Below are 22,507 nucleotides of genomic sequence, written 5' to 3' on the forward strand. Positions count from 1 at the left end.
TATAAAAGATTTATCATCTTGCTACTAGATGCAACTTCGTGCTAAACAACTGGAGCTCAGCCCTAGACCCTGCAGAAGACATACACATTCTCACTACCAGCTGATTTTATTCCCATTTCAAAACAGAGCCTCAATCAGCATCACAGAGGCTTTCCTAACTGTACCACCAAGGAATAATTTGGGACCCTAGCACAGATGAAGTGAAGCTCTGAGGTACAAGGCCTTGCAAACTGAGGAAGGGGACTGGATCTCTAATATAGATGCCTTTAGAGCTGGTGGGCACCACCAATGAGCAATAACAACAGGCTAACACAAACATAATGCATGTTATGCCCAGAGGCCGACCCCTTTCCTCCTGCACTAACAAGTCCAGTCCTGCAAGTGCCATACCTTACAGGGTGGGGACTTCACGGCAGACTGAGCTGCAACCTCTCCAGTCTCCCAGAGACTTTTTGTGCTGGCCACCATCATGCTTGTGGTGGGAAGGTCAAGAGAGGTCTGTCGGACAGGTTTTGGAGCCTTTGTGGATGTCTGGAAAACAAATGGAGAAAGAAAACTATTCAGAAAGAAAACTAGTCAGGAAGTGCATGTTTTTTATTCCCCCACTATAATTGGAGGTCCCCAGGGATAAGGGGTTGTAAAATAAGACTTGTAGGGTCTTGCTAGTTCCTGCCAGATACTCCCATCCTTTAAGGAGGGAACACAAAGAAACAAGGATCGCACAACTCACTAAAGAGACCTATTTTAGGCTGTGGGCTGAGACAGAGACAGGAGAAAGGATTATTCTCATCTAATGGGAGATCATTCAGTTGTCACCTCCCAGATGGCAAGACCAAGAGGCACAGTGGGAGAGCAATGCTCAGCAAAGAGGGCTCCTTGCAGGCTGGGGATAGAGAGACAGAGAAGCTCACCTCAATAGCCTGAGTGTACTGCTCCAGCCTGTCATCAATCTTTGACACAGGGAGGGGAGGCTGGGTCTTCTTTATGCTGTTACTGGAGAGCAGAGGAGAGAAAATAATTATGATCCACCAGTGCCTCAAGAAGGTAGGACTTTGAGGGCCACAGGCAATCTGTCACTCCTACCCTTCCCCACAGCATACCCTCCAGTATCGTCCCTTTGCAGGAAGAGACCTGCTTTACCCCAAGGTCAACCCTAGAAATACCTTTTCTTTATTGAGCGGTTCAATGACTCAGTTCTGTCCGTGATCTAAAGTGGGAGAGAGAAGATAAAGATATTACTTTTCTCCATGGACCTCAGATGGATGTAGGTCACCTCAGCTGACAGTAATTCAACCACTTTTCTTCCCTGACCCCTCATCCAGATTTTGGTTAGAAATACCTCACTGTATCTCACGTTCTCACACTGGTCAGAGAGACAGTGTGCATTCCCTTTCTTTCTCGTTTCCAAGGCAGGTGAGCACTAGTGCACATTAGCAGCCCAACCAGTTTCAGGGATAAACCAACAACATGTAGCTTGACTGACAGTGAAACAGCGACCAAGACCATTTTCTCTAATTCATCTGCTGAAGACCAGGTATCTCTTTCAAGACACTTGGCTTCCTAGGCAGGCACAACAAAGAAAGCATCAAGTGTGGAAAGATAAGGGGGAGAACTAGAGGCAGGGCTAGCCATGTCTGTAGAAGAGGAGGAGTCAAGCACGAGAGCAGCAGAGGCATGAATTACATTGACTTATCCACACCAGAGAAGGGCACAGATAGGGCAAGCCATCAGGAAAGAAAATTTTGCACAAGAGGCTCCTTTGCAAGAATTCCTTGGCCAAGACAGGAAGGCAAGCAAACACTTCACAACCACTAAATAAAGGAAAGTTAAAATGTTGCTAAACATCACAGCTCTTTCGTGCCCCAGAAAACAAGAACACAGAGAAAAATCACTTTCAAGTCAAAAGGGAGGCTCTTTCTTAACACCAGCTCCCATAGAGCCAAGGACCAGCAACCAAGTATCAAGGAATCTTCTCTTCCTGCATAACTGCTGCCTGAGCCATGGGAAACATCATCTATCCAGCTAGCAGAAAAAAAGCAGTGTTAAGTGCTCGTTTTAAGACGCTTTCAGGATGCTGGTGCTAAATTTTGCTAAGTAGAAGACAAGACAGTATCACAGAGAGGACATTTAATAGCTGTGCCCCAGAGCACAAGGCCTATTAGGGAAGAGCACAACTACCAAGAAACAGTGCAGCCCTGGCTAATAGGTATGTGCTAGAGAGAGTCATTCTGCAGGTTCTCAACACAGCAACATGACTGGTATCCCATTACCCAGCTTTTTCTGCTGGGCAGGGTGTCTGTCAGCTGCCAGCTTGCTCCTTTTCTCAGTGCTACAGGAATTGATGTTTGCCTCCGAGCCATGTCAGAGATTGAGTTGCTTATCCCTCTGGGACACTGATGGGCAGGCTGGCACCTCATGGGGGATAAGGGAACCTGGTAGATCCCTGCCTATGTCTCAGCTTAATCACAAGCACATAAGGTATCAATAGGAAAAAGTTTTGCCAACCCTGTCAGAGATTTCATGCAGGTGCAAACCACTCGCAGATGCTTCTGAAAGGTCATAGATGATCATTAGGTTAAACACACTGGGTCCTAGAAAAGGCTGTAGGTGACAGATTTCAGCATGACAGTCTAGGTGGGAACAAACTTTCCCTAAGATATTTGAAGGCCACCACCCCCTGCCCTGTAAGAAAATTCCTTGCAGTGAAAGTCATGCATTTCTCTGGTCCAAAGTAGTTTCTGAAGGCCAGATGAAACCAGTTGCTCACTAAGCCAGTCTCAAAACTCAAAGTTCTCAAGCAGCCTGGAACAAATTTCCCTCCTGCTATCACGCATCTATTTCAGCCCCAGGCCACACTGGCCCTCTGAACCCCAAACACCCTGTCATGCTGCGTACCAACTTTCACCTGGCCCAGATGTGTATCTGGCCTCCACCAGCCACAGCTGGCAGGGGAACTCACCACCCACTGCAGATGCTCTCAGCTTTCCATCGCAAGCAATATTTCTGCTAAGCTGCCTTGAGCCAAAACACCTTCTTGGTGGTCAATGTGTTTAATTTTTAGTGTTCACATAAAGCCCTACTCGCTGGGGTGTAAAGGTCCTCCTTCCTTTGGAAGGATCCCAAGCTCACTTTCCCTGAACAGCTTTACATTCAGCTTTGTGTATCAATGAGTTCTGACATCATCATTATAAAACATAGAGACTATATTTATAAACCTTTCCCTGGCTAATCTAAGCAGCAGCAGTTAAGCTCAGGTCAGGAAGTTATTGAGTGTTTTGAGGTTGTAATGCTGAGAATTTCAGCACATAAAAAAGCACTGGAAGCGTTTCCCGCATTTCCCCACTGGTCCCAGTCTGGGTATGTGCTTTTGGCCACTCTGACTCCACTTTTCAAACCTAACATTAGCACAGGGCCTGCGTACAAACCCACCCTTTCTCCTCTCTATTCGATTTTTAAAAGGCTTCTTCATGAAAAGCAAGAACCTAATAGTAGATTATTAAACCTTCCTCTTACAATCTATTTACTGATGCAAAAGGAGGTGCTCATACAATCCTCCCTGTCCAGGAAATATTGACGAAGAAGCAAATGCAAAAAAAGCAAAGATAATACCAACAGCAGATCAACAGGCTACTCAGTTTCCTCAGGTTCCTCACTATTTCCCTTACTGCTACAACCCATAAGCTTAGGGCTTACAAAGACAAAAAGCTATTCACTACAGAAGCTACTTATCTGTAGCTATTGTATTTAAAAGCACATGCACAGAATTGAAGATTTGTAGACAATGCAACAGAAATCATGAGGTGCAATTCAGGTGGTATTCAAAGCGGAAGTTTTGCAAGAGCATCAATCCAAACAGATATGGTTGGGAAGGACATGATGCTTCAGAGATCAGGAATCTCAGTTTGCTTAAATAACTTATGCCATAGTTTCTGATTATATTCTAAGTATAATAGGGAAATTCCAGGGCTCCAAGTTTTGGAGCTTGGGTTTGTTGGTTTGTTTTTTTTTGAGAAGGGAAATTTCATTTTTTGATTAAGTTCATCTCTCATATTTAACCAAATTCACAAGCTTAAAGCACAGCCATCTTTCTCAGTATTACAATATTCCTTGGAGTCCTCAATGAGCTTTAGATGTTTACAGCGATTGACAAAGTATTCACAGATGAGACAGTTACAGCCTCCAACAGCTTAGGCAGGCAAAGCTGGAGAAGAGGAGGCTGACAACCAACGAAAATTAAGGACACTGATCAAGTGATTTGTCCCAGCCTGTAGCAGGAGTGGTGGGGTAACAGTATTCACACACCAAGTTACTGCAAGCCCTGGGTTATCTTTCCCCATCATTCGTTAGGTGCTCTATTGCTGACAGCTGCTATCACCTCCAGAGGGGCCCCAGAAACACGAACCTTTGTGGAGCACACTGCAGTGTGGTCAGAGTACTGCTGCTCCTCCTCCTCCAGACTGGTGGGACTTGGGGCCTTCTGGCGTTTTTCTGGTGTTGTTTCTTCTTCATTTCTCCTTCTCTTCTTTTCCTAAGCACAGACAATGAATGAGCCAGGAAGTTAGCTGGTCAAAGTGCTTGCTATGCAAGAAAAGTGATTTTTCCCTTGTCTCCCAGACTTCCTGCTTTACACTAAACAAACACGTGAGCACAGAAACTTTGAGTTCACATCATCTGATTTTGAAACATCCAGGAAAAAGCTCATGTGTCAAACTGGGGGGAGGAGGAAAAAAAAAATAAAAGAAAAGAGAACTATTTCAGATTCAAGGTTCCAAAATTATACGGAAAGAGATCCTTGCATCAGTTAATAAATATTTCTTGCCACTATTAAGATAGGAAAATATGAATTTCTCATTTAGAGTCCACAAGGAGAGAGAGTAGCTGCATTTAGGATAAAGAGCTAGAAAGAGTCACACGCATAATTCAAATTCAAAAGCAAACTAGCCTCACCAAGTCAAAATCTATTTACAACAGAAGATATTTGCAGCTCAGCCACCCTAACAGACTTGCACACCACTCATGTTCCAGCTTCATCTCTCATTTACCAGGAATTTCACATAATCAGAAGAGCAAAGAAAGAAAACCTTAGCTGGAAGCAATGCAAGATTTAGATACATATCCAGCCAAAGTGCTCCAAAGGTGCAATAAAGGCTAGGGAGAGAAAAACAAGTAGTAAAATTTAGATATTAGTTTTCCCAAAGAGCTACTCACTGCCCACAAAACCACTGAAGAAATAGTAGCACTTTCCCTTTCAGTATTGCAGGGACATGACTAAAGCACCACAAGATCTAGGAGCAAACACTACCCTCACAAGAGAGCAAAAGCTGCCAGCAGTGATCTCAAGAAGGCACCAGTCCCAGGTTATACCATGGTAGCACATCTACACGGGCTCAGCACTCCACAGTGTAAGCAGCAATGGTGAGCTGAGCTCTTTGAGAGCAGCCTCCAGTTCCAGCACTTCCACTAGTCCTGCGAAGAAGAGAAAAACAGCTCCTGATCTCACCTCTTGCTCAGCCCTCTCATCTTCCTCCTGCTCTGGAACCTGTTCTTTCTCTTGGCCCAGGCTCTCTTCCTCCCCGATAACCACATTCTCCTCCTGGATCTCCTCCAGGCTCTCCAGCTGGATCTGCTCCAGTTTGACTTCAGCTTCCCTCACACCACTGTCCTCTTCTTCATATGACTGTCGTGGAGACCTAGAGTCAAAGAGAGGTCAAAAAAGCAAAACATGTTGTTGTGAGCCTGTAGACATCATCAGGTGCTCAGACCTCTAGAAATAAAATTTTATGACTCCTAAGCCTATAACTTGTTTGATATCAGGGCTCACAGTCACTTCATGGTCCCATCCAGTTCCAGACACCCAGATGTAACTGCAGTTACATCACACTCCCACAATTTGAATGCCTAGGATAAAGCTCAGCTAAGAGTTGTGGCAGAGTTGAAGGTATTTGTGCCTTTGCACCCTCACCACAGGCAAGACCTGCAGGAAGACCGAGGATCAGACAGAACTGAACACCAGGTCCTGGCCTCCACTCAGAACCCAGCCAGAGAGGACACTACCACCATGTTGCAGTGATGGCTCAATTCTCTGCTCTGCTACCACCAAAATCCTAGGTGAAGCAGCATGCTCTATGGACCTGGTGCACAAACAGGCAAGCGACACTGCTCCTGCATATCCCAGCATCAGTTCACTGTAGAGCACCAAACAGAATTCCTCTGCATAAACTCATTTTCCATGTTAACAGAGCCTCTCGCTGAAGGTGGATCAAACCAATGACACACACTTCCCAAGATCCCCCTTTTCCTTAACTGAAGCTAAACTGCGGGGCAAGGCAGCACAACCACTCACATGGGGCTATTTTTGTTTGTAAGGCACAGTGTTTTGCAGGCAATGCTGTATCTATAGCCTCAGCTTTGCCCACTGGAATGAATTACACCTCTACTCATGTCACAGCACAGCAAAACAAAGGAGTCTCAAAAGCAGCCAGGTCACACCCTTGGCTTAGTTTTAAAAAAAAAAAAAAAAAAACCAGGGTATTTACAAGAGGATTCCTCTGGGTCGCTGAGGTTGCAGAAAGGAGAATCAGGAGTATGTTTAAGTACTGAACTTTGCAATGAACTCCAGAAGCAGAGGAGCCTACGCCTTTGGGCACAGAGTTGATGGATGCACGTAGTCCCAGAGCTCTCACTGGCTTACAGTCATGCAACAAGATATTATTGCCATCTCATTTTGCCTGACCAGATGATAGCTTTCTTCTCCCACCCATTTCTTAGAAAATCACCCAGCTTGTGACAGCAAGGCCAGAGAGCTGTCTAGCAGGCAGCCGCTGAAGTGCGAGCTGACTCATCGCTTCTGCCTAACCAGCCAGCAACAAAACCTGAACAAAAAGTTCAAGCAAGACTTTTCCACCTACCTCCCTGCTGCAGGGAAGGCAGCTCATACTCCAGCCCTTCTTACTGACCACAGGAGGAAAAAAGCCAATGCATATGCTGGCTCACTGAGTTTGCTCTAATTGTCCTCCCACAACAGCACAGTCACCAACAGCAAATGGGCCCTGAAGGCCCAGGTAACCGGTTTTAACCAGAAGGCCAGCAATGCCTCCAGCTAAAGTGCAAGCTCATATTAAAAATTAAGGCCAACAGACATGATGCAGTCTATAGGACACCTTTTGGACCACAGCAGTACAGAAGGCAGTTAGGCCAACACAGCTAGCTCCCACTCTCCTGCCTGCAGCTGATTGCATGGACCCTCCTCCACAAACAGGGAACATAGAACAAAAAAACAAAATGCAGCTTAACACCAAGGCTCTTAGAGGATGCGCAAGCTAGTTTAACTCCATTCACCAGGGAGCAACTGTCTCCATCTCCCCTTTCATAGCTTAACACCTAAATGCCCTTCACATGACAAACTAGGGTTTGCTCCACATTCAGTTAAGCAGTAGAGAGGGGAATAGGGAAACCCCAACCACAGCACCGCTGAGCCCAGTGTGGGGCACCCCAGCCAGATGCACAGCCTACCTGTGCTTACACAATACTCCAACCTTGTCCTTTGGGTGAGGCAGATGAGCAAAGGTAAAACTGCTGAAGGGACTTTATAGGAGACAGCCACTCACAAGGAAGCAAACCCAGCTTTTACAAAAAGCCCACTCCTAGCAAGCCCACCAGGTCTGAACTCCTTCAGCTGCCTCTCCCAACCAGCCTCCAGCTGAACACCTGAGCTATAGCCACTGCCCTTAAAGCACCACCCCTCTCTGATGGCCTTCATCTGCCATAGCTGCCATCTCCCCTGCTCAGCACTCTCCTGCACCACTACAGAATAAACATAGGCATCACATGAAAACCCAAGGAGAAATTTCTGGAGAGGATAACACAACTTTTCCAGCTAATTCTCTTTTGAAGGCCAAGGAGGGAATAGCAGCAGCCTTTCTCTCCGGAAAAGCACTTTGCATAGGGGTTGGGAAAAGAGGCAGCATGTCAGAAAGCAGATGGGGCTGATTTCTAATTGCTCCCACAGATGTGATAATGAACACCACAATGAGGTACTTAAGCAATACTTTGTAGGATCAGGGCTGCAAAGGTACAGCTTGCAGAGTAGTTTAGCTACAGTGTTTGGAAAAAATTAAGAAAGAAATAAATTTTATTTATTTGTTCATAAGTAAATATTAGTCTTAGGCATTTTTTCAGTCTTGGAGGTAAAGAAGAGGCTGTGTCATCAGAGGGGCAAAATTTCCTATAAAACCAAGCTGCCTAGAGAGCTGAGTCACAAAGTTTGCATGCAGGTCGGTGGTGTCCAAGGGAAGTGGTTACAGCAGGAGTTTGGTTCAGCTGAGCAAAGAGAGGGTGATAGGAGATGGGGACTAAACAGCTGGCACTAAAGCAGTTCTCAGGGCTCTTTGCTGACTTTTTTTCCCTCTTTGAAAGAGGAATCAAGCACCAGGTGAGCTGGGGCCGTAACACACACTGGGGCCGTAACACACACTATGCCAATATAAGCCAGGAAGAAGCAATAACTTAGAATGGCTTTTTAGGCTGGCCTCGATTATGTTAGAGGCTGTTTCATCTCCTGCAGCAGCTCAGATGGCTTAAATCTGCTGATGTCACTCTGGAAAACCCAGGCATCCTAGCAGGCTGCTATCGCTTGGAGTGTGAAGTTCAATCCAAACAGCCTCAAAGCCTGGGGCAGTCCCTGAGCCTGGTCCTTCCCACTAGCCCAAATGGCAGGCAGAGAGCATCTGTCACAGCAGTGCAGGGCCCGTCCCACCCTGCTGATGCTCCAGCTTCTAATGTCATTCTTATGCATGCTAAGCTTGGGCTTTGTCACTCCTCCTCGAGGTCTGTCCTTTTGCTGGGCACCTTACTCCCTCTCCCCTTGGTCTAGCTGTGTCCTACCCACCTCTGTTTGCGTTGCTCAAGCTTCTGGGACCAGTCACTGAACCCTTCATCTTCCTCCAACTCCAAAGTCCCAGATGGCTTAAAGTCATAGCTGAAACACAGCAAGAAGGAAAATTAGGATAGTGAGATACAAAACAACCATCCAAACCTAGCCTGAAAGAGTCCCAGCCTGATACTGTCCTCTCCCCGCTGTTATTGCATCTTCTTTCCTGTGGCTGCTCCCAAATTCTATTTGAAGCCTTAGCCTCCATTACAGGAAAGACATTTTTGCCATGTGTACAAAGTGGGGATCTCTCAGGGCATCGCTGCAAGATGGAAAGGAAGGAGCAGCTGTGTCTCCAGCAGGAGCACCCCACTGCCACATTCAGATAAGTAAAAGACAAGCAGCACATCAAAAGCAAAACCTCCATGGTTTTCTTCTGTATTGGAGCTGGCCTAAGCTTGTTTGGACCACAGGTGTTTTGAACTTGGTTGCTGCTTGTCGTGTGCTGGTATACAGCGCTATCAAAAAGACATCAGCAGGAACCAACCTGAACAGATTGCTGGATAAAGAAGGCATGAAACCCCAAAGATTAGGACACTGGCTCAGGTTCTGGGTTGGATCTTTATTTTCCCATACTGTTTCGAGCCAGTCACATGCACTTGCATGACTGGCTCCCCACCTATGAATATCCTATTGCTGTGTGGAGTCAGCCCTCCTAAGGCACAGCACTGCTGGCATCAGATGCAGGTAGCATGGTGATTGTTAGGGTTTTCCTATTTCTTTCTTTGTGTTCTCAAGAATAATTGCCACCCTGACAGGGGTTCTAGGTGAGCAAGCATCAGCCTGAGGAGATGGCTCCACAGATGTTTTCGAGACACAGGGTTGTCACATTGCCTTGCAGTGGGAATTAGGATGTGGGACCTACAGATTAGTTTAAATCTCAGAGATTCAAAACATATAATAAGTGTGGGTGAATCTTTTCTCTGCCTCTCTGGGCTGTTAGGAGGTGTTAGGAGATGTTTAGCCTCTTCTGTGACTCCAGTGGCTTGAAATATAGGGCATTTCTCTGAGATTCAGGAATCCCGTATTGAACAGACTGCAGTAGCTGAGGGTTTATAAAAAAACATATGCCTTTGATAGGCTAATGAGGGATGGTAGCAGGATTGCACACTGAAAAGAGCTGCTCAACCACAATTTTGAGTACAGCCCAACTCTTGCCATGCTGCAGCATCCCCTCAGACTGCTAAGTGCAATATCGTGTTGGTCTAGGACATCACAGCCCAAGCTGGGTTATTTTCCACTGTGTGAGTAATAGCAGCCTGCGGATGCCCTAGAACAATGCTCAGTAAATCTGATGCAGAGCCAGGACAGGACCACAGATCTGAGTCCCAGGTCAGAGCTTCAAGTGAGCTGCAGCACTGATGATGCCCAGGGCAGAATCGCTCCAGGATTTGTGGCTCCAGTCACAAAAGTGTGCTTAGGCTATCAAACAGCTCCCAAGGAGCAAGGGAGACCAGCCAAACCCTGTTTGAAAACTCTTCACTTCCCTGTGACCCTCTGCAAACTGAGCCCCAGGGGAAGCACCGAGCTAGCACAGCCTCATCAGCACAACCTAAGTTGACGTCCATCCCTCTAGTTCCTGAAGCTACATGTGTCTTTTCTGCAAATCCACTATTTTGGGAGTTATCTTTTTTTTGGTTTTGTTTGTTTGTTTGTTTTTCACAGGGGAAGGGAAGAGGAGATTCACTTTGTCCTTTTGGTGCAAAGAAATGGCAAAGGTGGGATTGCACAAATGAGTGACATGGATGGGATGAGTCGCAGCATGGGAAGAGCCAAGGGAAGGAGGGGGCAGTGTTTACACAAGAGAAAGCAAGGCTTTTCAGGAGATTAATAGCCTGGGCTGACCCCAGCTGCATGAGCAAACCCAGGTGGCTGTCAGCAGCTGCAGAAGAAACATCCTTCCCTGCTGAAGCCTGGCCCAGTAAGCTCAAGCTAAGGAAGCAGGAGGCAAACTCCATCATTTTAGGAGTTCTTCTCATCATCACACCCTTTGCACTTATTTAACATCCAAATAAATCGGGGCACTGCTAATGGTCCTGTGGGGTCAGCAGCATGTCTGTGCCTATGCCCACAGGACCAGATACTGCAAGCTGGGTTACTGCGACTGCCACGTGCTGCTCTGTGCCTGAGGCCACTCCCAGTAAATCAGAGACCAGTGATCTTGTCTGCTGTTTTAAAGACTTATAAGAATTATTTTCTAGCCCCCGTGTGAAGGTGGGGTTTGGAAAAGCTAACAGTTATCATGTTCCAGATCTTCTGTTTGCTTTTTGGGCAGACTGCAATGGGTTTGTCTGCAGAATACCACCAGGTGTATTTCCACAAAAGAATTTGAATCTTCTTTGCGATGCTTTTAGACGAGACAAAAAAAAAAAACAAAAAAAACCAGAAAAAAACCCTGACCTTTTCATGAAAAGAATGCATTTTTACAAATAGCTTTTGCTGTTTTTCCAATAAAATGGAACAGCTGCTTCTCTCTTGACTGTAAGCCCAAATCCTGCCGCCACTTTTCCATTGTGTTTAATATACTTAGAAATAAGTTGAACACATAAATAGTAGGAAGACTGGGGTGTTCAAGACAGAGTTTGGCAACTTGGAGTGCGGACTGGTTTTTGTGCCAGCCCCAGTGCTGCACAGCACCTGGGCAGCTGAACTCAGGACACGAGGAGGCTATGGTGAGATGTTGAGGATGTGACTGGTCACCCTTCCCCTTCTCCAGGGGTTTCCTCTCTGATAGCAGATAGCTCAGTAACTACATAAATGCCACCTGAGCTACTTCCATTCAGGATCTGCACCATTAAAGCATCAAGTTAACCTAAAGCCATGGAGCTGTGAATTGTGCCAGCTCAGGAGCTGCTCCATGCTCTCTACTGCTCGGGCAGCATTCTCCAAGGGAGAAGCAGCAACCCTGGCTAGGAAAGTTAACTGCTTGTTCAGCCACCACTACCACGATCTGCCTGGGGCAGCGCATCACATCTTCAGGCATGTGTCTGTCTTCACACATATCAGAAACTTCCATTAGTTGCACTGTAGATGATTCACAAGCTGAAATTTAACAAGGCTCTAGAATCCCTGGTGATGGGGATCCCCTGCCTGAGTTCAGCCTTACCTAAGCTATCCTGGTTTAAAATCTCAGGGCAGTAAAAAAAAAATAAATAAAAAAGAGCTAAGCAAGGATTTTGACTTTTTCTGCCCAAACTAGAAATACTCTATATGTTAGTCTGGGCTAAATCCTCCAACCCAAACCTATTAGGGAACTTTCCCACTTCCCCAAACCACCCCAAACAACAGAGACACCCACTTTGTGGATGCAGGAGAGTTTTGCTGCAAGAAGAGAGTGTAACACTGAAGGATTTAGGCACAGGTATTTCTTACTGGTTCTCCTGTGCCAGACCCGCACTCTCCGAGCAGGAGCCGATGCCATTCAAGCTTTCTTCTGCCTGGGACCTCAGCTGCTTCTCTCGTTCCCGCCGCCGCCGCTCTCTTGCTGCCTCTTCCTCATCTTCCACACTCCACTGTGCTGTTAGCCTGCCAAGCCAGAGGGAAAATTCATCCTTAACATCCTTGGACAGACCCGCAAAACCTGGAGATACCTGCCTCTAAGGTGCACGGGAGAGTTCCCACCATGAGTGGTGATCCTCAAAGTGGCACCCTTGCCTCCATTATCATGGCTTTGCAGCAGGACTGACTGATGTGCAAGGACACATGGACTGGGAGAGAGTTGGAGAAGAGTCTTTCCCCCTTCTCCAGGAAGATGTGGTGCGTATCCCTTCTTCCAGACATCTCAGCTGCTGGATATTAACACTTCTGTCAACAGAGTGGCCTCTCACATCCCTCAGGAAGTGATAAGGCAGCTGCCACATTCCTCCTCTGGCAATAACACCAGCCTCTGCATGGGATTGGCTCCTGTTCCACTGCTGGATGCACCAGCCAGGATGCAGGCAGACAGGGACACGCCTGTGGCTGATGTCAGGGCAGAAGCTGGAGCAGATGCTGCGGTAGGTGCTCCCTCACCCTACTCACCTCCGTTTTGGCCAGGTCCAGAATGGACCGTAATGGCTGTTTGGCCTTGCATTCGCAAGCTCGTTCACAGAAATGGTGTAAGGTACACACACAGGAGTCAGGAAAAGCAATTCCCTGTCAGCAGCAGGACCCAGCCTGACCTGCTTCTCCCCACCCCATTCAGGTACCCCCCAAGGACTGTAGTCCCTATAGGATGAACCTGCACAGTAGGAGCTGCAGTGTGACATCAGTTCAGACCAGGGCAAAGAACTTGTAGAATGGAAAAGGAAAAATTACCAAAAATGCCTTAGCTGAGATTTGTCTCAGCTCAGTTTGAGTGAACATAGGGAAGGTTTCAGCTGACCTCAGCACTGCCACTCTGCCAGCTTGCCCCACTTTGCCCACAGCCTAGACTGTGAACTATGTGAGAAGGCCACACTTCACCAAGGCCCTCACTAAGATATTGTTTTCATTTGAAATTAAGGACAGATCCCTGCAAGGATCCCCCAGCAAGGGGAAAGAAAAAAAAAAACAGGATTAATTGCGACATTTTGTTCAAGAAAAATTTGGCTTCTAATTGCACAATGAACCTTGTCTGCCTTTCCAGGGGAGACTCACTCAGAGCCTGCGTGGCACCGCCACGACAGCCAAGCTTAGACCTGGTACCATCCCTTGTGGGCTGGTCCCACTGCCACTGTGGTAGAAAGCTAGGAGTGACCCCACATTCCTGTCCTCCCAAACTCCCATCTCCCTTGAGACAGCAGAGCTAAGATGAGGAGTCAGATGGAGACAGGTCACCGATCCCCACCAAGCCTATGGAGAAGCAGGGAATGAAGCAGATCCCAGAATGCAAAAGAGCATTCTGTCACTTTCTAATAATTACCGCCTGCCTTATTTGGGGTGGGCTCTTTTTGCAAGCAGCAAATTCAGCTGCCTTTTCCCCTTTTTCCCCTTCATCACTCCTTGCCACCTTGCTCTCCATGGGGAACAAAGCAGACCCAGACAGGAGACTGAGCTCCCCTCCTCCCTTCCCTACTCATCCCACACTCCCATTTATTGTTTTCTCCCAAGTTCCCATAGAAACTCTTGTCCGTGGGCCTGGCAGGAAGCCACTGTGTTGTTGTGGAGTTTTTTTTAATATATAAATGAAGTCATTCATTAAACTCTGCCATGATCTCTCTCCCTTGTTCAACAGTTCCAGATAGTCTCAGATTCAGGAAGGCTCTTAACCCCCACTTGCCCAGACTGCCCCAGTTATGAGAAGCAAGTTCCACATCTACGCCAGAACAAATTAGATTTTGATTGAATTCCTTCCCCACCTCCTCCAGCTCCTCAGGAGGCCACTCCAGAGGCAACACTGCACCAAGCCTCCAGCTTGGCTGGGGTACGCCCCTGGAAAGGGGTCCCCTCCAAACTATGCAAGCTTGCCACAGTGCAAGAGTAACATTGGTTGGCAGCCCTCTCCTCTTCCCAGCTGGATGTGACTAACTCTCTCCCCATGACCTCATCGGCTCACTATTCTGTCCCTCCATCCTCCAAATGGGCTGAGGAAGAGCTGGGGGCAATGGTTTTGGGGGATTTTTCTCAAAAGTAGGGACGTATCATTCCCGGTTTCCTTTGCTGCAGAGTTGCTGCCCTCGAGTTGCCTGCCACTACGCTGGGATGCAGCTCAGACACACTGAGCATTGTGGTGGGGCTGTGATGCTGGGATACCTGCTCCTCTCTGTAATAAGGGCTGAGGATAAAGTCCCCACCAGGCTTTCACTCATCCTGGGTTCAGAAATATCACTGCCCTCCAGAAAAAAACTAAAACCAGTTTATAAGTGGATTCTGAGCTCTTGCTCATGTTCAAACAGGCTGGCAGCACAGCAAGGTTTAATAAGCAATGCTCTGGGGTTCAGTAGTCACACCGCAAAGCAGAGGGAAAAGGGCAATTCCTTTTCAATTGACCTAGCAGCACAAATATTTGTCTTCAGAGAAAAACATACAAAAAAAACCCCAAACAAATGAGAAACTAAACTTTGCCAAAGTCCTTATGTTTGGGTCAGCTACAAGAGTTTGTTGGACTGCAAACCAATGCGCCATTCCAATTTGGACAAGCCCAAGCCTTCACCAGTGTGAGGAGGGGTCAGCTGGTAAATTGTCTTTCAAAGCAAGGAAGGTGGAAAGATTTAATTTCCGAATGGTTCCATCTTCTAAGAAGGGGCCATGGTCTCCTATTTGCTCTAATTGCTCACAATCACATTCAGTATCTCAGTGTGCTCAGCCCACAAGAGTATTGTGCAACCATCTTTCCTGTTTCTAGAAATAATTAGCCAGTACTTCAGGATCGGGTTGATACTGCATATTTCTGCCTTTACCTCCAGCCAGCACTTTCCCAGGTCAGTCCCAGGCTGGGGAAGTTTTGGGAAGAAGCAGGCTCATAGCTGCTTATGGGACTGAGAACTCCTCATTTCAGTTCACCCAACATAGGGTACGGAAACAAAAAGCAATAAGACCTGAAGCTTGAACACCTGCAAGATAAACTACAGCATGCTACTCCTGCACCCAATCATCTGCCTAGACAGAGGGATTTTCCCGAGAGGGGAAAGGAAATTCACCCCCCACACAAACATCATGGGGACTGGAGAGGGAAGGGAGGATGGAGAGATTACTTTGCTGCCCTGGCAGCCAGGAGTCCATGGGCTGGGTTGTTCCTCTCACGCCAACAGCTCTGCCAACAGCTTTTGGAAACCTTGGTTTGGAATGAAATGCTCTTTGTGGAAGGTGTTCCTCTCTTCCCAAGTTGATCCTGCAGGTCTAGTGAAGGGCTGAAGGCACCTCAGTTCAGCTTTGGCCATGGAGCCACAGCTTGCCAAGCATCTGGGATGCTCAGACTTCTGCTCTGACCAGGGCCAGCTGCTCATGTTAGATCCAGCTTTCGACTTCACCTCCCTCTGGACTTCCAGCCAGAGGAGGGTTTTATTTCTCTTTACCCTACAAAAAACCTCCTCCTCCAGCAGAACAATGATACAGGCTGTGCCATTCTACATGGCCATGAATGCCCACTTCATACAATCCAGCATTGCTGGGAAGGTCACGTTTCCTTTGGACAATTCCTCACCAGCACTTCAGGAGATTATAATATACAGGCAAGGGAAATTTCTGGCACCAGATGAGCTGCATTTAAGGGAAATGCTGCAGACTCGAGGAGTCTTTTGCATGGCCAATGGCTCAAAGGAAGCTTTGCTGGCCCAAACCCAACCTTCAGAACTAAAGCTAATTCCAGAAAGGAAAATAAAATGCCTCCCAGAGGCTTTGGACCTTGCAGACCTGTGCCAGAAACCCAGGAACCCTCTATCAGTGCGTTGGACATTCCTGTCTCCTGAGCTCACCAGGGTATTGGGCCAGGATGGTGTTGACTTTGGTCACAGCATACAGTGGGTAGCTGCCCCCTCAGAGCCAGGGTTCACAGAAGAGCGTTTGAGAATGGGGTTTAGGAGGAGCCATGCACAACACTTAGCATGGTGTTTCCCAGACAGCACATAGCCCATCAACCCACAGAAAATCCTAATGCCATCAAGGGTAAAGCTCCCATCACCTGTGAAAGCAACAGCGCCTACCACTGCTGAAAGTATCACCCATAAGAAACAGGGTTGCATGAACTAGAGAAGAATTGGAAAGGGTACCCTGCATCCCCCAGCAGCCATTCCACCAACCTCTCTGTTGAGGTTAGGGCTGTCAGAGGAGGTACCAGAAACCTGTGTGAAGGACCTTCTCTTCCCACATAATCCATCACAGCCTTGTTGCAGTGCCAGATCCAATATAGGTGTCCTGCTGCCCATTAGAGATATCCCTCACCACACTCGGGGTAATACCCTCTCACCACCTTCGAGCAACCAGCCACTGAAGCTGGCTAAGCAACATAAACCACTTAGGACTGTCAACAAGTTCATCCTGCTGCTGAGCCGAGTTGCCAGGTTTTATTTGATATTGCATTTTTCACCCATTTATAAAAGGCCCAGACTGGCAGGGGTATTGAGACGAGCAGTCCACCCCATCTTATGAAACAGATGAGGACACCCTCAAAAGGCTAGAATGGAGCAACTCTCTCACCCGCATGACCTTCCACCAACAAATTAATCACTTAATAATATCTTATAAATGGCGTATAATAGATTTGTGTGACCAAGTCAAGTAGGCTGAAATAGCCAGATAATGCCTCTTCTCACATCATTCAGGACAACTGGCAACAGGCCACCACAGAAGTCATGGCTGAGGACATTTGTATGCCACGCATGGTCATGCTGCCATGGCTCAGTTTCATTCCACCCCTGCAAACCGCATATGCCCTGGCTCAAAGTAGTGTTCCCAGGATGCCTCACACCACAGGCACCAGTGTTAGGCATCAGAGTTCAGCATCTTAGTCCTTTCCATAGATCCCTCTAAGACTTTGGTTTACCTCCACACACCAAGACATTTTAGAAACCTGTCCCTAAGCTCAAAGGCTTTTTTAAGGTCACTGCGAAGTCAGGAAGATGCAGAGAATAGAGCAGTAGTCCAGCAGGCATCCAACCCCCTAAAGACCGCTCCACCAAGAGGCTGCTACTGAATGCCAGCAAACACAGCTGTCAACACCAGGACATGGGCTGCTCCACAGCATGGCCATTAGCGAGTCAGATGGCATGCAGCAGTTAGGCTTCTTGATGGATGGGTTTCTGTGACTTAGGAGTAATGCAGCTTGATAGCAAAGACTAGGTAACCATCCCACTGAATAAGGAAGGGTATGTAGATAGTGGTAAAATACGGGAAGACTGGGAAAAGAAAATCAAAAATTATGTCACAGCTTGGAGTTTATTGAAACCTCATCTCGGGGAAGATGCGTTATCTTAGCTCTGAAAGATCAGCTTGTCAGCTAAAGGCAGCCAAAGATGCTCCAAAAGCCTCTCCCTCCCATACATTCATGTAATTCCTCAGCTGCATTTCTCAGTTCAGAATTTGAACAAGAAGGGGGGCAGGGAGGAGAGGAAAACAATGTGTACATATGCTTTACCCTCAGCCTTTTTCTCATACCAAGCTTTCCCACCCCACCCATAGCTGCACCATCTCAGCCATGTCTCCCTGTTCCTCCTATAAATCCCAGCTTGCCTTCAAGATGCTAACAGCAGGGTAGAGCTGCTTCTCACCCAGAGGTGGTCACAGAGCCTGACCTCACCACCCACTGGAGATGGGGGTATAGAAAGGCTTCACGCACAGGGCAATAAGGACTCAACAAGGCATCCGAACAGAATATAATAACAGCCCAAACTTTCATCAAGTAGAAATAGAATGAAAAATAGCAGTATGGCAGAGACCTATCTCCTCGTTAAAAATAAAATTAACTCTTCTTTTTTAAATCAGTCTTGGGTTTTCTCCACAACAGCACATCTTACTTCTGGCCAAAGAAGGATATGGAGATATGCAGCAATGCATCCACACGTGCCAGGTATAGGACTCTGTCTAGTTTAGGCTCCATTAAATTCCCTGCAAAGACTGACCTGGCACTGCAGTGTGATGGGCAGGGTAAGTCCCAAGCTAGTAATTTACAGCTTCCACAAGCAAAACAAGAGATATTTGAGAAAGCTGGTGGCAAATGGCAAGAGCAGACCTTAGAGGAGGGATGCGGGCAGGGCCGGTCCTTCAGCACAAGCCTCATCTGCCTTCTCCTGCAGGACAGTGGCTCCAGAAAGGCACAGGGGAAGGTCTGCAAGTCCAGATGCTGAGTGATGCACGGGCCATTCACAGAGGCAAAAGGCAGCCCATGGAAACAACTGCTTCTTTTTATTATTATTGGTTTTAACCATGTCAGACAGGATCCCAACAAATCCGTTACAAGATGATGGATTGCACCCCCAGGACCATGGGTCCTTAGTACACAGATAGACTGGTGCGGTAATGTATTAACATCACCAGTCAGGAATTTGGAGAAAGGGGGTGGAAAGGGCTGGAGTTTTGAGTCCTCCCAGCCCTCTACGGTACTCAGTAGGTGTGAGAAATCGGTGTCGCGTATGACCTCAAACCATGGCCCTTTCTCACAGTCTCTCCATCTCAGCCCTAAGGTTCAAGAAATCAAGAGTTTTTTTTCTAAAGAGCAGGAAGTCTGGTCTCTGTTTCTGCAAGGGAGGAGCACATCAGAGTAGAAAGTAAGACTTGTCAGAAAGGTTCAGACTGGCTTACCCAACTTTCATATTCTATTTTTCCCCTCTCTGAGGGAAGCAAGCCTCGTTGCCTCTCTGCCTTGGCTACAGTCAGACAGCATCCTTCTTGATAAACTCGGGCTGGAAAACAAGTCTGAGCCTAGGAAGGCAAGCAACAGCCTCACCCCTGCTTCAAGACTCGGATTATGGGTGAGATTCATACTAGGAATGCTGCTTTTTATAACACCACTGGCTTGGCCATGAGTCCTTCGTTTTGCAGCCCGCAGGGTGACACAATCCCTGCAGCCCCCAGCAGCAGGAAAGGAGTTTGCTACCCGAGCGCTGGTGGGAGGTAAAAGGGAGGCCGTGGGAATGTGCTGCTCTGCTCCCTGGGAGAGTTGAGGCTCTCTTCATTTATGGCCATTGCTGATGAGTTGTGCTGTAACAGGAACTGGAGTCAGCAGCAAGTCCTCAGTCCCTGCTGCGCTAAGGCAGCGTGTCTTCATGAGAACATTCAGTCTTTGCCCCAAAACCACTGATTGCAACTCCCATGCAATTGAACAACTGACGTCATACCAATGGTGCGAGAAGGAAAAAGAAAAAATAAAGAGTCTGAAAACTGAAAATTTGTTTTCACACACCATCCCAGCTGCAAAGCCTCAGACTCCAGCATCACCACCCAGTGCCCTTTTCAGCTGAACCATGCTTAGACATAAATGGTGGTCCTTCCCACCTCACCAAAGGATGTGGAAAACTTGCAGCTGCAAGGGACTCAGAGACTCACTGCAGCTCCCCACAATTTCAGTGGGTTCAGGCCCTAAATATCCTGTTGCTTGAGAGCAGGTAGAAGTTTAGCCTGAGACAAGCCAGGCTAAAAGCAAACAAAAATCATCAGGTAGCTTCTGGGAAAAGTCAATGGTAGATGGAGTGCTCCCACTGAAACAAGCCCCAGAGCTGGGAAAATCAGGGAATGGATCCATAGAGTACTCAGAGGGGGCAGATGAGCCTCTGCCACTGGAGTGATAAGAATAAGCTGCCCTCCTTGGGGTGAAGGCAGAGGTCAGGCATCCTACAAGGCATTCAGGGATGGGATGCCTGCCACAGACCAGTTTGGCCCCTTACCTCCACCCTGCTTCACAGCTCAGCTGGTCCTTTCTAGCTTCCAAATGCAGCGATATCGCACTGAAAGCGGCTGGCGTCACTGACCAGTGCTGGGATGTGGCAAGCATCCAGGCATGCCCTGCTGGTGCTGGGCAATCACTCTGGCCCAAAGGGCTCTCCCAGCTGCTCCTCCCCACCAACAGCATTTGGTTGCCTCTTCCTTCCACCATCCACCCACGGGGCTTGCAAAGGCGTCCATCAGCTCTGCCCTGGTCCCAGTGATGGGATGGAGGGAGATAAGAAAAAGGCCAAAAATAAAAACATCAAAATAGGGAGGATTTGGGAAGGGGAGCACTGGCGTGTAAGCAAAGAATGAACTGCACTGCTGAAGGCCCAGTTCCCCATGTTCCACCGCCAGGAGCCAGTTCATTCCTGCACATTCATTTTCCCTGTTTCCCCCTGAAGAGCTGCCCCACCTCATGGCAAGCTTTCCTCACCACCACCACCCCCCCATCGCATACCTACCTACAACCTAGGGCAGCGGAGTCTGCAATAGCCCTTGGAGGAAGTAACCACTACCTCCCAGTAAACAAACAATGCCCAGACCATGTCCTGGCACCAACTACCTCCCCAAAAACTTCCTGCCCCTTCAAAGTACCATCCAGCCCTCCCAGGTGCTTCAAGCTTCTTGTTCCCAGCTCAGTGCTCAGGAGGTCAAGACAGAAATACTGGAGTAGCATCTTCCCTGCTGAGACATATCCTGGCAAGCTTCAGGAAACATTGCATGCAGACGGAAAGGAAGGTATCCCACAGAGGTGAGCAAAGCCCCCAGGTCCCCATTAAACTAAATATTACATTCATGTCATACACCAAAATTCAAGGAGTTAGGGGAATTTTAAAGCTACCCGTAGTGCTGGGGGACTCTGAGCATCACCAGGGTGTTGCTCAATGATGCAACAGCACATTGCAGGGAGAAAGAAGGGGCTGTGCAGCTACCTTTTGGGTACCAGGATCATAAGTGCTGGCATCAGCTAGAGATGGAAAGCACCTCATTGCGTATGGCAGGCCAAAGCACAGGGCATGCAAGCATGATTTCACATCTCGTGGTTTGGCTTCCATGTTAATGACTCCACAGAAGATAAAGACGCAAAAGTCCCATCCTACAGAGGAAATAATTAAGTTTATCACCCAATCTAATTTTCTGACTCATTTTCTTCCCCTGAGCAGTTTCATCCTCAAGATTCAGTGCCCCTTCCCTGCAGCATTATTTGCACTTCTGACTCTGTTATTATAGACACTTTCTTATCTCTTGCCTGTGCAGCAGCCATGCTCTGGAGCCCCTGCCCTGGGCCAGGTCCCCTATTGTGCCAGGAAGTGTGCAAACCGTGTGCAAGGTGTCCTTTCTCCCCAAGAACAAATCACAGCTCACCTCCTAGTAACACCTGGGATTCACCACAGGCTGGATAAAAAAACAAACCAGCTGAGACAAGAGTGCAGTTCTTCTAATGCACATCCATCCATACTTACACTTCACGCCACAGCTGCACACCCCAGGCAGGCACCAAGAGTCCAGCTATGAGGAGGTGACCACAGCAAGCCACTGCAGCACCTGGGGGGAGTGGTGTCCACCGAGAGCCTGGATAATCCAGTTTCGAGGAGTGGCACAGATGATTTACAGAAAGGCTGATTTGTAGGTTAATTAAACAGCCATATTCTTTTGTGAAACACTCGAGGCTCGATAAAGGGAGAGTAAAATTCCAGCAGGAGCAGATAACGAACTGAATGAATCAACATGACAGGCAATGGATCCCTATCTTATTTATAGGAATTCATTAGAAGGATAAGGAACAAATAGATCACAATAACAACATAAAGCAACTCATGTTTGGAGAGGACCTCTAAAAAATACAAAGTCTTGCAGGCATGTGAGGGATCACTACAAAGGGAGAAATCTATCCCCAGGGATATCCCAACCACGGGAGTGCCTGGGCATGTCGGACAAAGGAGGGGAGGTAGATAACCATGTAATTGCCCATTCTTCCCTATGCCTTCTTCAGGTAATTACTCAGCCACTCACATTCTCCGGTCCAAGCCATTACCCTGGTCTCTTTTTAGCCTGCAACCTTTAAGACATAAAAGGCATGCTCGCGCAAAGGCACTGATGTCCCACTGCTGGCAGCTAGTGAGGAAAAAGGAAGGTTAATCTTTCCAACCCTCTTCCAGGCTGTGAAAAGATGAAAGGATGTTTCTCAGAGTGCTGACTCAGCACTTCAGCCTTCGGTACCTCTGACATGGCCCACTGCTCTCAAGCACACCAACACAC

General features: G+C 47.6%; 1 protein-coding gene across 2 annotated transcripts in view; it reads right to left on the reverse strand.

Annotated features, from left to right (window-relative positions):
• The window catches only part of LSP1 (lymphocyte specific protein 1), a 51,865-nt gene that overhangs the window by 13,891 nt on the left and 15,467 nt on the right, over positions 1-22,507 (reverse strand). For both annotated transcript variants that reach the window (XM_069857853.1, XM_069857854.1), the window contains exons 2-8: positions 12,302-12,454; positions 8,888-8,977; positions 5,501-5,690; positions 4,403-4,528; positions 1,164-1,207; positions 912-993; positions 391-531 (exon numbers count right to left, since the gene is read on the reverse strand). In XM_069857853.1, the coding sequence (XP_069713954.1) occupies positions 391-531; positions 912-993; positions 1,164-1,207; positions 4,403-4,528; positions 5,501-5,690; positions 8,888-8,977; positions 12,302-12,454 (826 nt within the window). The remainder of the gene's footprint in view (positions 1-390; positions 532-911; positions 994-1,163; positions 1,208-4,402; positions 4,529-5,500; positions 5,691-8,887; positions 8,978-12,301; positions 12,455-22,507) is intronic.

Source organism: Phaenicophaeus curvirostris, chromosome 5 (assembly GCF_032191515.1).
Source record: "Phaenicophaeus curvirostris isolate KB17595 chromosome 5, BPBGC_Pcur_1.0, whole genome shotgun sequence".
Lineage (NCBI taxonomy): Eukaryota > Metazoa > Chordata > Aves > Cuculiformes > Cuculidae > Phaenicophaeus > Phaenicophaeus curvirostris.